This window comes from Eutrema salsugineum, unplaced genomic scaffold (assembly GCF_000478725.1).
Source record: "Eutrema salsugineum unplaced genomic scaffold, Eutsalg1_0 scaffold_6, whole genome shotgun sequence".
Classification (NCBI taxonomy): domain Eukaryota; kingdom Viridiplantae; phylum Streptophyta; class Magnoliopsida; order Brassicales; family Brassicaceae; genus Eutrema; species Eutrema salsugineum.
In genome coordinates this window covers 6,447,893-6,461,794 of record NW_006256547.1, presented here as the reverse complement: position 1 = coordinate 6,461,794, position 13,902 = coordinate 6,447,893, and the positions used below count along the sequence as shown (strand labels likewise).

The following is a 13,902-nucleotide window of genomic DNA, read 5'->3' as shown; positions in this document are numbered from 1 at the left end:
TGTGTTGGTCTTTTATTTTAGTAGAAAAACATATTCAATTTTTTCTTCATGAAGTCTCCAAAAAGCGTTGTATCAGTCACACACAAATAAAGATTACTTGGTGCAAAAGATTTAGGAAAGAATGAATTTCGACCAATAATGTTAACTATTCATAACAAGGAAAGATGAGCAATCATAAAGCAAAAGCAAACTCTCTCAATTATAATCCGAACAAAAGTCAAATCTAGTCTAACGTCTTACAAACTCTAGTCTGAGGTCTGATCTTATTATTACATAGTTCAACTTCTTGTAACTCAAGATTCTGGGACCCCATTACTGCGGAAGAATAGGAAGAAGCTCAAGAGGAACTTTCTTAATAACAGTAACGACACCAGCTTCTTCCATGTCCATATCTTTTCCTTCAGGTATTTTCCAGTCAAAGAAGTAAAGCAAGTTCAAGAGTCCCAATTCAACCGTCGCAGTCCCAAAAGCCATCCCTGGACACATCCTTCGACCAGAACCAAAAGGTAACATCTCAAAGCTCTGTCCTTTGTAGTCCACAGGACAATTCATAAACCTCTCCGGGATAAATTCTTCTGGATTTTCCCAGTGTTTAGGATCTCGTCCTATCGACCATGCGTTAATCACTAGCATGGTTTTTGGGGGAATGTCGTAGCCTTGAATCTTGATATGACTCATTGTTTCTCTTGGGAGTAACATTGGAGCAGGTGGGTGTAGTCTTAAGGTTTCTTTCACCACAAGCTTCAGGTATTGAAGCTTGTCGAGATCTTCTTCCGAGATATTCTCTTTTGGTTTGATTCTTATACTTGTTCGAATCTCGTCTTGAGCTTTCTTCATCACTCTCGGGTTTCTCATGAGCTCTGCCATCGCCCAAATCATGATGATGGAACTTGTGTCTACTCCAGCCAGAAATATATCCTGGTCAAGAAAGTTGTTTAGGTCAGGTTTTAGATTCAAGAAACTTGAAGTAAAGTTTCTTTACTTACCGAGATGACTCCATGGAGATGATCAATTGTGAGCTGGAATGAATCATCTTGTTGTTGTTTATTTATCGTATCAAACATCACATCGACAATATCAGGACGATCTTGAGTTTTTACTCCATGATTATTCTTCAAGTGGTCATCAGCCACTTTCTTCAAAAAAGTATCAACTTCCGCGACAACGTTATGAAGTCTCTTATGTTGTCCTAACACAAAGTCTATAAACCATCCAATACCAGCAACAGGGAAAAAATCAGATAATTTAAAAGCCATATTTGCAAGAGCTTCAAACATCAAGTCTTCGATCTTTTCCTTATTGATTTGCTTGCTTTCGAAGTAATTATGTCCAAAGGCCTATCTGAATACGATACTCGCACTTAGAGAGAAAAGGATTTTGCCCAAATCCACTGGAGATTGCTTCAAAGCTGATTCAGTTAGTTCCTTGATCATCAAGTCATTTTCTTCCTCTCTGATATACCTAAAAGATCGTACCTTTTTCGTGTTGAAGAACTCAAGAATAGCAAGCTTGCGCAGCTCTCTCCAGTCCTCACCGTATGACGCAAAACCAATGTTTTTACCATTTCGCGAAAAAGTCTGCATTCCTAGAGCCTTGGGTCGTGTACAACACTCTAGGTCATGGGTTTTAAGGACTTCTTCAGCTGCTTCACTCGATGAGATTACGACAACTGGGACAAACCCAAAACGCAGAAGCATCACGGGTCCGTGTTTCTTGGAGAGATCGTGAAGACATATGTGAAGTAGTCCTCGGAGCTGGTGTAGGTTTCCGATGAAGGGAAGCTTTGGAGGACTCGGAGGAAGATTCTGTTTCGAGTCTTTGATCATCTTGGTGTAAATTAATGAGAAGAGAACGGGAAAGAGTAGAACCAAGAAGAAAGACAGAAGAATCACCATTGTTTACGTTTCCTACTTTCCTCTGTTTTGCGCTCTGTTTTTTTTTTTTTTTTTTGGTTGGAGATAACTAGATAAGAGTAACAAGTATTAAGCCAAGACAACACCGTTTACACGTTTTGAAATGCGGGATACACAGGTCGGACTGAATGTACGCAAAATTAGGAATATAAGACCAATTATTATTATTATTTCCACAACGTAAGTCGGTTTTTATATGTATAATAATGATATATACTTTAAAGTTGCATGTCGTTTATTGCATGTGTAGTTAGCCTTGAGATATTGAAGACTCAAGAGTGTATAGCAAAAAAGACTCAAGAGTGACCCTTGTAAGTTTTACTAAATACGACTCTCTAGTCTCTAGAGTCTAGTCTCTACCGACTTTGTTTTCTCTTTACGCAGCCGTGCGTTTATCATCTCCGGCTTGGTCCGGTTTTAGCTTATTCGGTTTTCCTGTTACAATTATACAAAATTATTTTTACTATTTTAAAATAAATATAAACTCAAACGTGTGATTTATAACCATTTTTTCGTCAAAAAATGTATGTTCGAGTTTTTGAATTCAAATGATGTTATATAATTGAAATATATACATTTTCCTAAATAAATTTGTGATTTTAATTTAATTTATTGATTAGAGAGATCTATAGCAAAACAATTGAGACGGAATAAGTAAGTTAAAAATAAAAACTGAATGTAAGGCTATCTCCACACTATCGTCAAGTAAGTTTACGTCATCCCCTATCTCCATTCGCGTGTGAAGTGACTCGCAAAAAAGAAATTTAGTTTCGACAGCTTATATCTCAAAAAGATTACTTTTTATTGTTACAAATTAGATGGCCACATATATGATATATATATATATATATATATATATTTAATCTTATGAAAAAATTGTGAAAAAATATTGGCCCTGAAAATTTTAGGCCTCCTCAAATTTTCTGTCTCTGAAATAAACATGCCTTTCGCAGCTATTAATTAAGGATGTGTTCTTAGGTTATTAGCTAATTTTGATTTATTTTAATCCAAAATAAACTAATAACCTCACTTAATATACCGTGTTGAACATGGTCTTTATGTTCTTTTTTTTTTTGCCTATTATGTTTTTTTCTCAATGGGATCTACACATATCTCTGGCTCATGGTTCATACTGATCGTAAGAAATATGCTGTACTGATAACACACGGCGACAGACATGAGACATCACATCGTCTTGCATTGGACCAATTCACTTACCTCCTTCTAATTAAAATTTTAAAAATAAATAAAATTAAATAAAACTTAAATAAGAAAAATACATAATCCAACGAACGAAACTTTGTTGGATTTCTAGATGGTGACATCGTTTTCTTCTTCCTGTATAGCAAAAACACATATTCTGGTTCTTAACCTTTACTGTTTACATGCTCATATATTTTAGTAGTGGTTTCAAAAATTTAATTAATAGTAAGTCGATATTGGCACATCTCTATTATATATTAAATCCCCCACAAAAAAATGACGACCAGACCTGTACAAAGTCACAGCTAGTCAGCTAGACCCGTGAGAAATTAGCGAACATTATCCTCTACTCGCTAATTTTTTTTTTAAGAACCTCCGAAATTATGCTCTTTACTACAAGCTACATGTGTTCCATTGAGAATACTCATCCCTTTATGTTTGCAGCCTTGATGCTATCACGACGCGGGAATCAATATTGTATAAGTCAATTGCAAAACATAACAAATTATTAAAACTGAAAATTCTCTTACACGTTTCGTGGAGCAAGAGATTTCATTGTATTTAAGGTATAATAGATGAAGAACTTAGTTTTAAGTGATCAATGATATTAGCACTTCACAGGAACAAGAAGAAGCTCACTTTTCTTGCTCACAGTAAGTCCAGGAGATTCTTCCATGTCGATATCTTCACCCACCATGCCTTCTGGTAACTTCCAATTAAACTTATACAACATATTTGCAAGACCACACTCCACCATCGTTGTTGCCATGTAAATTGCGGGACAGATTCTCCGGCCAGCTCCAAACGGTAACAACTCAAAGTTCTGTCCTTTTGCATCAACGTTACTATCCATAAACCTCTCGGGAAGAAACTCTTTTGGGTCTTTCCAGGTATCAGGATCACGCCCGATAGCCCAAACATTCACGTGAAGCCGTGTCTTGGGTTGAATCTTGTAGCCGTTGACCTCAAATTCAGACACTACTTCTCTTGGGGACAGAAGAGGTACTGGAGGATGTAGTCTCCATGTTTCTTTGATCACCATTTTCAGGTAATTTAGCTGATGTGTGTCATCCAAGCTAATCAAGGATTTATTACCCATTTGGTTTCTGATTTCAGATTGAACTTTCTTCATCACTCGAGGGTTTCTAGCAAGTTCTGCCATTGCCCATGTCATTGTAATTGCAGCAGTGTCGATACCACCTAAAAGAACGTCCTATGAACCAGAAAAAAATAAAGAAACATGTAATGTAAGAATATCATATACTAATTGCTAGTGGACAAGGAATACAAGTAAAACATATGTGCAATCTAACAACCATTGTTAGATAATAATTTATTTCTCAGTTCACAAAATTTAGAGCCGGTTAAAAAATTAGGGAATTTTGATAAGATATTAAGAAAATATGTATTTTTAAAATTTCTATCAAAACAGCATAATATAATATACAGATTTATGGTAAGAACTTTATAGTTTAAACTTTTTTAGTAAAAGAACAAAAATTACCATCAAGATTGCTTTGATATGATTTCTTGTGAGGTTTTCATTTCCAACAACAGTCTCTTCTTTCTCTAACCTCAATAACAGATCCACGAAATCTTCATCCCCTTCTTCTTTTTCCTCTTTATGAAGATCGAACATTTGTTCATAGAACGCATCAAGATCCTTCACGCTTTTCTCTCTCCGCCCTTGCAAACCTGTGAACCAGTCGATGATCCATCCTACATAGGGAATAAAATCTGAGGCAGGAAAGCTTCCCAACATCTCGAGTGCCTCACGGACTAACTTATAGAAACTGTCACTGTTGAGCACAGTTCCCTCAAAGCTCACACCAAACGCTGTTCTGCATACCACTCTTACGGTTAAAGCAAGAAACGTATTGTTCAAATTGATAGGGGTTTTCAGAGAAGCTGATTCGGCTATTGAATCGATCAGTTTCTTGACTTCCTCGTCCTTGATGGGTTGAATCGAGTGAACTTGTTTAGTACTGAATAGTTCTTGAACAGCCAGCTTCCTTACTTCTTTCCAGTAATCATTATAAGGAGAGAAAGCTATGTCCACATGGTTGTAAGAGAGCTCTCTAGCCCCTGATCAGGAGTGATATACAAGATACATGAAGCAAACACTCAAAATTGTGGTATATGTGTTGTGAGCTTTACGTTACCTGCCAATGAAGGACGGCTACAACAATGGAGGTCATGGTCTCTAAGAGCTTGTCTTGCTGTTTCAGACGAAGAAAGTATGACTGTTGGGACTTTTCCAAGTTTCACAAGTATTACAGGACCATACTTCTTTGACATATTCCATAGAGATTGATGTGGTAATTCTCCGAGCTGATGTAAATTTCCGATGATTGGATAGCCAGGAGGAGAAGGTGGTTTCCGGTGTTGCCACCTCTTTGTGCGTTTGAAAGCGGCGTGAAGAAGAAAAATGATTAGGAAGACAAGTGAAAGAAGCCAAATGTGAGCCATTCGTATACCTTTTTTTTTTTTTATCTAACTAGTGAATAAAGCTCATGTCTCAATATACAACTTTGAGCTCACTTCAATAATTTCATTGATGAAAACTGACAAAATAATAATAATTTAAGGTTGAGGAAACTCTTGTCCATAAACAAATCCTTCCAAATGACCCCATCATTTTTAGAGACACATTTTTTTTTTGCAAGTTTACCTTCAATATTTTAGAAATTAGATCATATTGAATTTAATCTGCAATCTAATCCGTTTTTTTTTTTTTTTTTTTTTTGTTAAATTATGATAAACTACTGTATATATCAGGTTGAAGCCCTGCCCCTAAGGAATCTAAATCTACTCTTAACTTTCTTTTTTTTGAAACTTTATCAATATGACCGTCAAAAAAAAAAGGATTAAGTTCGACTTTGTGAGTTTGACAACCATTTTTCGTTAGTGGAGGATACAGTTGGAAAAAAATATCAATTGAATTTTTTTTTTTCAGAAAACCCTACAAAAAAACGTATACCACAATAATGACTTTGAGTTGGTTTAATGGCTGAGAAGCCATAAATGAAAAAAAATTGATTTACCCTGCCATAAATAAGTCTGAGTGCCATAAAGTATATGATATTCCGAAAATACCCTTAATGAAAAAGGGATATGGCATTGCTGATTTTTTGTTTGTTTTTTTATATCGAAAATCAAAAAAAAATTGAGAAATGAAAATTCTAAAATTCTAATACCAAAACCAAATCTGGTTTCTCTGAATTTCTGGGTTAACATCTTAAACCGAAATCCGAAATCGAAAATCTTTTCCCAGAAATCGTCCGATCGAATCTCCGATCCGTCTTTGTTTATTATCACTCGGCGCGGTGCGCCGGCCTTCTCTGAACCCATGGTGTTCGCCAAATCTCGTTGTAGAGCCGTCATTTGGTAATAAGGTAACTTCTTCTACAGTTTGGGGATTAGGGTTTAGTAATCGATTTGTCAATTCCGTTCGTTTTAGGTTGCACATTGGATAGTAGAGTAGCGTATATATGTCGATTTAGTCTTCTGAGTGTTAAAATTGAACTTGTTGCCGTTGAATCGAGTTGAATCGTAGGTTTGTATAGTGAATCAGTGAGATATGGGACAACTGGTACAATTAGGTTAACTGAATGGAAAGGGACAACTGGTACAATTGGATTAACTGAATGGAAAGGGACAACTGGTACAATTGGGGTAACTGAATGTAATGGGAAAACCTGTACAATTCGGGTAACTAAATGAAATGAGACAACTGGTACAACAGGGTTAGCTGAATAGAATTGGACAACTGGTACAATTAGGATAACTGAGTTGAATTGGGTTAACTGAAAGGAATGGGACAACTGGGACAACTGGGACAATTGAGACAATTGGGACCCGGAATGTATTGGGACAACTGGTACAAATGGGATAACTGAGTTGAATTGGGTTAACTGAAAGGAATGAGACAACTGGGACAATTGGGACAATTGGGACCCGGAATGTATTGGGACAACTGGTACAATTGGGATAACTGATTGAGATAAGTGGGACAACTGGTACAATTGGTACAGTTGTGAGAAAATAGGAAATATTGTTATTCGTTAATGACTTAGTTTTTTTGGTTTTGTGAACAGAAGAGGATGAGCGGCCACACAAACATACATTTTGAGTATGGAGGATGTTATTATAAGGAAAGAGAGGAGTTTAAATGGATATCAAGAAGCTCCATCTATGCTATATCATTTAAAACCTCTTTGGATGAGGTAACATATCCGATGGTTGTAGATGGTATATGCAAGAAGATTGGGGTAAACGATAGTAAGAAGAAGCTCAAGTTAAGCTACATTCCGTTGGTAGCTAAGCCACTCAATGAGTCATGTATTGTTGATGATTGTGATGTGTATGTCTATCTAACAATTGTGGATAAAGAGGGACTTAGATCTGTATTGCATGTGGAGATAATGGAAGATTTGGAAAGAGATAAGATTCAAGAGTAATGGAATATTTTCATTATCTTGGATTTCTTGCAATATTATGTATTTTGGAGTAATTTGTAACCTAAAAATTAGGTGCAACCTAAAAATTTACGTCCAAACCCAGACAAACTACGAACAACTAGGACAACTATTTGCAACTAGGACAAAAGAAGGCACACTAGTATAAAGTGGACAATTGGTATAATTGGGACAACTGTGAGAAACTAGGACAACAAGAACAACTACGACAATTATGACAATTTGGACAACTAGGACAACTAGGACAATTATGATAACCAGGAAAAACTAATTTCTTTAAATTACTAAACATTAAACAAATACAGCCCTAAACCCTTAAATACTGTATACTCAACGACTACCACTAAACACTAAAATAAACCCATTATTTTCTGAAAATAAGATATACCATTTGTGTTTCTAATGAAATAACCCTTATGGTATAAGGCATTCTTTGACAATGGTTTCCATCTTATAAGAGGTTAAACGTAAAAATATGGGAAATACAAAAGTATGGGCGCGAAACCCTTGGGGCAAGTATAAAATGTTCAAGGGTTAAGGGGACAACTAAAAAAAGAATGTTCTTCTTAAAGGACAACTGAAAAAACTTAAAAATTGTCCAAAGGACAATTATGACAATTTTGGGACAACCGGACAACTAGGTACAACTATGATGTCAACAGAAAATGCACGTGTGAGAATGGCGGCTGAGGATAATATTATAAGTTATTTTCCTCTGTATTTGTCTTTTTTGGTTGTCGTTTACCGTTTTCTCTTTCATAGAAAATGGTCAAGGGGTTCTTCTCCTCTTATTCTCTTTCCTAATTGTTGCCCCCAAATAGGTTTTTTAGGGTTTCCATCGCATAATGGATAAATATCAGATAGCCCTCGCGAAATTGGCTGAAAAGAAGAATGATGGCTCTTCTTCTGTCTTGCCTAAGAAGGATTACAGGATGACCACTAGATGGGGACCCGAAGTCAATGGAGTCAAGACCATTCTGCCATGCCCTGTACAAAAGGGAATTCCAAAGGTTTGTTATTGCGGCTTAGCTCCAATTGGGTGTTTAACTGACAACTCCGGGCTTGACAGGGGCTGGAAATATTACGGTTGCTTCTACGGCTGTTGTGGCCCAAAAAATTTCCCAGAAGTAAGTCAATTGGGTTTTCAATTTTGATTTATAATTTGAGTCTCATCTGAATTTCTGAGTTTCGGGATTTCAGGTTCCCAGTTGTGGCTTCAAGAAATGGTGGGATCTCGCAATACTCGAAGAAATTGAAATGTTGAATGATACTCAAGAAGCCATGCGGGCTTTGTTTGACACCGTTTTCTCCAAGTTAAATCAGTTAGAGTCAAAGGTGGCATCCATTGAAGAAGCTATAAAAAAGCGTTAAGGATGAAGAAGATGAGCTTTTCAGTTTCTTATTGACCTTTTTTCCCCTTGTTATGTTGCTACTCTCCTTTGATTTATTTTGAACTATTTCTCCTAAATAAAACAACGCAGTTGTACCAGTTGTCCTAATATATCGCATTAAGTTATACGAGTTGTCCTAAATAAAACAAGGAAGTTGTACGAGTTGTCCTAAATAAATCAAGGAAATTGTACCAGTTGTCCTAAACCCTAAACAGAAAACATAAGATTGTACCACAAAGAAAAACACATAATCTTAAACATAAACAAGACATTTTACTTCTTGGCTTCATGTGGTTGGGCTCCTTGAACATGTGAAAAACCCTGGCTGTACTCGGTTGGACCGAAGTAAAGCTCAGGCACCATCAGTTGACTACCATCATCGGCATCCTGAGATAAAAACAAGAAACACAATCATATGAGATTTAGTTGTCCCAGTTATCCCAGTTGTCCCAGTTGTCCAAATGCCAAACGTAATTTTGTGCAAATAGTTGTCCTAGTTGTCCCAGTTGTCCGTACCGGCTGGTTCTGCTTCCTTCAATGGTTCTTCTTCACCCCGAATTTCTTCGTGGGTTGTTTCTTCATCATTCGCCAGAGGGTTTGGTGTTATTCCGGGTTCTTTATCTTTCATATCTGCTTCTTCGCTGCGCTTGGGTACAGATTCGTTCGAATCATATACCACGCCCTTAAGTCGAATTTTAGTTATCTAGTTAGGCTGGATTTAGGGTTTGTCTTGATGAAGTTAGAAGGCTAAATTATGTAATATATAGTACGGGAATTGAAGAAAGGGAAGTTGAAGAAAAAACAGTTACAAAATCAAGTGTCGTTTCAAGTTAAAGGGGAAATTGCAGAATTTTCGAAAGAAAGAAGGAAGTGGAGATAGCCATTCGGGGAAGATGAAGAGAGAAAGAGGAGATCGTATTTGATTTTTGGTAAGTTTATCGAATGTGTTTGGTTTTGGAAATTAAATCCATTCGGTTCGGTTTTGTTTACCTAATTTTCAGTTTAATAATTTCAATTTTTTATTTCTGATTTCAAATTAATAAAGTTTTTTTTTTTGACAGAAATTCCATTTTTTATGGGTATTCGGGTCGGACATACATCGGGTAGGTTTTACCTTGATATTTTTGTAATAAAAGAGACACATAGGGAGAAGGGTATAATTTACCTGGTTTTTGTTAATAAAATTAATTCATAAAGAAATTAATTTTTAAAGATATGGTTTATCAGCCAACTTTTTGGTCTCGCTCCTTTAAGTTTGAACCAAGGAATCTTTCCATAGACGTTGGACATTCCAACTACCACTTATACTGTATTTTTATTAAAAAATTGTTTGATTTTGAGGTCATGCTTCCAACGGATTTTCGGTACACTAATTTAAGATTTTTTTTCTTCTTCTACACATTTTTTTTCTTCTTCTATTTCTCCAACTCAACAGAACCAAGGATACCCAAATTCAAGTTGCAGAAATGGAAAGTTTCTATTGGACATTTCGTCGAACTTTTGATTGACAAAGAAAAAGAAACAAAGGAACACTTTATCTCAAATACTTCACAGGAACAAGTAGATACTCATTCTTCTTGCTCACAGTGAGCCTAGGAGCTTCTTCCATGTCGATTAGCTTTGACTGTCTCATGCCGTCTGGTAAACTTCCAGTCAAATTGATACAGTAGATTGGCCAGACCAAATCCCACCATTGACATTGATGTTTCCATGTAAATTCCAGGTAATGGATCTGATCTGTGCCATAGAAGCTAATTCTTTTATTTGGCTTCTGATTTCGGATTGAACTTTTTTCATCACTAGTGGGTTTTTCTTGAGTTCTGCCATTAGAAAATAGAAATTACACAAACCAAAAAGCAAATTACACTAATGGAAAGTTTCTCTCGGACATTTCCTCGAACACTTAGTTGGCTACTTTGATAAAAAGAGGAACATTTTTATTTGGGTATTGAACCATTTCAATATTTCACAGGAACAAGTAGGAGCTCGTTTTTCTTGTTGACAGTGAGCCCTGGAGCTTCTTCTATGTCGATATCTCCGACCACCATGCCTTCTGGCAAATCCCAGTCAAAATGATACAACATATTCGCCAGACCAAACTCCACCATTGTTGTACCCATGTATATTCCAGGACATATTCTCCGGCCACCCCCAAACGGTAACAGCTCAAAGTGTTGTCCTTTTGCATCAATGTCACTATCAATAAACCTCTCCGGGAGAAACACTTCTGGGTCTTTCCAGGTCTCTGGATCACGCCCGATTGCCCAGACATTCACATGAACCCGTGTCTTGACTGGAATCGTGTAGCCGTTGATCTCGAATTCAGACATTACTTCTCTTGGAAGTAGAATGGGTGTTGTAGGATGTAGCCTCCATGTTTCTTTTATCACCATTTTCAGGTAATGGAACTGATCTGTGTCATCTAAGGTGATCGTTGATCTGTTCCCCATATGGTTTCTGATTTCAGATTGAACTTTCTTCATCACTCGAGGGTTTCTCGCAAGTTCTGCCATTGCCCATGTCATTGTAATTGCAGATGTATCGATTCCCGCCAGAAGAACATTCTGTGACAATATCATATAAAAACATTTGAGGAGACTCTCATATGTTGTTAGTTACCATTTAAGAATGAGAATACTTACCATCAAGATTGCTTTGATATGGTTTCTTGTGAGCTTGTCGTTTCCAATAACAGCTTCTTCTTTCTCCAATTTCAATAGAAGGTCCACGAAATCTTCACTCCCTTGTCTCTTTTCCTGTTTATGCAGATCAATCATTTGTTCATAGAATGCATCAAGGTCTTGCACGCTTTTCTCTCTCCGCCCTTGCAAACCTGTGAACCAGTCGATGATCCATCCTACATAGGGAATAAAATCTGAGGCAGGAAAGCTTCCCAACATCTCGAGTGCCTCACGGACTAACTTATTGAAATTGTCACTGTTGAGCACAGTTCCCTCAAAGCTCACACCAAATCCTGCCCTGCATATCACGCTTACAGTCAACGCTAGAAACGTCTTGTTCAAGTTGACCGGAGTTTTCAGAGATGCTGATTCGGCGATTGAAGCTATCAGTTTCTTGACCTCCTCCTCCTTGATGGGTTGAATCGAGTGAACTTGTTTAGTACTGAAGAGTTCTTGAACAGCTAGCTTTCTTACTTCTTTCCAGTAATCATCATAAGGAGAGAAGGCAATGTCCAGATAGTTGTAAGAGAGGTCTCTTGGCCCTAAAAGGAATGATCAAGATTCATGGGGGTTTGTAGAAATCAAGATTCAAAGATTCATGGGGTTTCTTGAAATCAAGATTCAAGATATAAAGATCAAAACTTTAGTACCTGCCGAGCTCGGGCGACTACAACAATGGAGGTCATGGATTTTCAGAGCTTGTCTTGCTGTTTCAGAGGAAGATACTATGACTGTTGGGACTTTTCCAAGCTTCAAAAGCATCACAGGACCATACTTCTTTGAGAGCCTCCATAGAGACTGATGCGGTAACTCTCCGATCTGGTGTAAGTTTCCTATGATCGGTAAACCAGGAGGAGACGGTGGTCTCCGTTGATGTTGCCGCCGGTTCTTGTATATGAAGGCGGCGAGAGGAATACAGATGAGGAAGAAGAGAAGCCAAATGTTAACCATTTCTTGTCTGATGGCGGATGAGTTGAAAGCTCACGCCTTATTAAGTCTACATATAGTCAAAAAAAAAAAAAGTCTACATTGCTGAATTTTAACTTATAGAATAAGACTGGCCTTGTTAAGTCTACATTGCTGTATTTTAACTTATAGAATAAGACTGGCCTTATTAAGTCTACATTGCTGTATTTTAACTTATAAAATAAGACTGGCCTTTGTTAAAATAAGACTGGCCTTATTAATTCCTATTTTTGTAATCACTGTTGATATTTGTTCTACGCCTACAACATTCATATCATAGTAGTCAAAATATGCAATTAAATTCTCAAATCAAATCTCTGGGCCTTGGCCCGATGCCTAACTCTTAGAGCCGACTTTGGGTCTAGTAGCGAACTGTTTTGACAGGAGTCCTGATGTTCTGAATTAGATGAGATTATGTCATGTCATATTTTGAGAGGCGAGAGTTGGATTTGGTCCATAGCTAATCTAGTGGGTTACTTTTTCATTGAGTCAGCTTCTAGGGTCTATATATTTGTATTTTTGATCACATAAGATGGTTGCATTGACCTAGTTCTTGCAAAGTAAGTTAAACCTCGCTCCGTCCAATCCGGTGCTGGGCCTCATTATCCAAGTCTATCAAAAAATAAAGTAAGAAAAAGGAACCAATCACATGGAGCTAGAGAGGACCTGATGAGAAAGACTGAAAGAGTGCAATAATGGGAGAGAGAGAGATAGTCTACATCAAATTCAGATATTTTTAAGAAAAATATTATTGGTAGTAGGTTTGAAATCAACTTGAAAACATGATTGACCATTTTTTTGAAGCCTTAGAAAACAACACTAGTGTTGTATACAGCAATCATAGCTCTTAAAAATCATACCCTATATAGGATTGGGGAGTTTAGTTAGGCACTGAGTTAACAGAGTGTGTTGAGATATTGAGAGAACATTTCTCTAAAGTCAGTCTCAAGTCAAAATTGTCAAAATATCTACTTTAAACGAATTCATTTGCTTGAACGAATCTGTAAAGATCATTTAGACAATATCTAGTAAAGGAGTTTTTGACTTTAAGTAAGTCATAGAACTTTTTTGACGTCCTATTTTTTTTCTTCAGTTTCTTTTTTCAAACAGCATTGTTGTATTAACACGACAACAAACAAAAGACCACAAGATTTATTTTTATAGTACAATCGATGCAACAATTTGTTTTGTGATCTCATGAAAAAGAAAACTTAATTCAAGTGATCAATGATCTAAATACTTCACAGGGAACAAGTAGAAGCTCGTTTTT

General features: G+C 36.8%; 2 protein-coding genes, 1 long non-coding RNA gene and 1 pseudogene across 3 annotated transcripts; 1 reads left to right on the top strand and 3 right to left on the bottom strand.

The window, feature by feature from the left end:
- Nucleotides 1–312: 312 nt before the first annotated feature.
- LOC18012264 lies at nucleotides 313–1,934 on the bottom strand (annotated as a pseudogene).
- Nucleotides 1,935–3,577: 1,643 nt separating this feature from the next.
- LOC18012269 (cytochrome P450 71B26) lies at nucleotides 3,578–5,602 on the bottom strand. Its single transcript, XM_006395510.2, has 3 exons — nucleotides 5,279–5,602; nucleotides 4,621–5,201; nucleotides 3,578–4,329 (listed from the first exon to the last, which is right to left on the bottom strand). The coding sequence occupies exons 1-3, from the start codon at nucleotides 5,583–5,585 to the stop codon at nucleotides 3,724–3,726; spliced, it is 1,494 nt and encodes a 497-aa protein (XP_006395572.1). The 5' UTR covers nucleotides 5,586–5,602; the 3' UTR covers nucleotides 3,578–3,723.
- A 4,752-nt stretch (nucleotides 5,603–10,354) lies between these two features.
- LOC18012268 lies at nucleotides 10,355–12,174 on the top strand. The gene is made up of 3 exons (XR_002897639.1): nucleotides 10,355–10,708; nucleotides 10,958–11,384; nucleotides 11,754–12,174. It is a non-coding gene; the product is annotated as an uncharacterized LOC18012268 (long non-coding RNA).
- Nucleotides 10,789–12,730, bottom strand: LOC18012248 (cytochrome P450 71B34). The gene is made up of 3 exons (XM_006395508.2): nucleotides 12,317–12,730; nucleotides 11,628–12,208; nucleotides 10,789–11,549 (listed from the first exon to the last, which is right to left on the bottom strand). Exons 1-3 carry the CDS (start codon nucleotides 12,615–12,617, stop codon nucleotides 10,944–10,946), a joined length of 1,488 nt encoding a protein of 495 aa, XP_006395570.1. The 5' UTR covers nucleotides 12,618–12,730; the 3' UTR covers nucleotides 10,789–10,943.
- Between the last annotated feature and the right edge of the window lie 1,172 nt (nucleotides 12,731–13,902).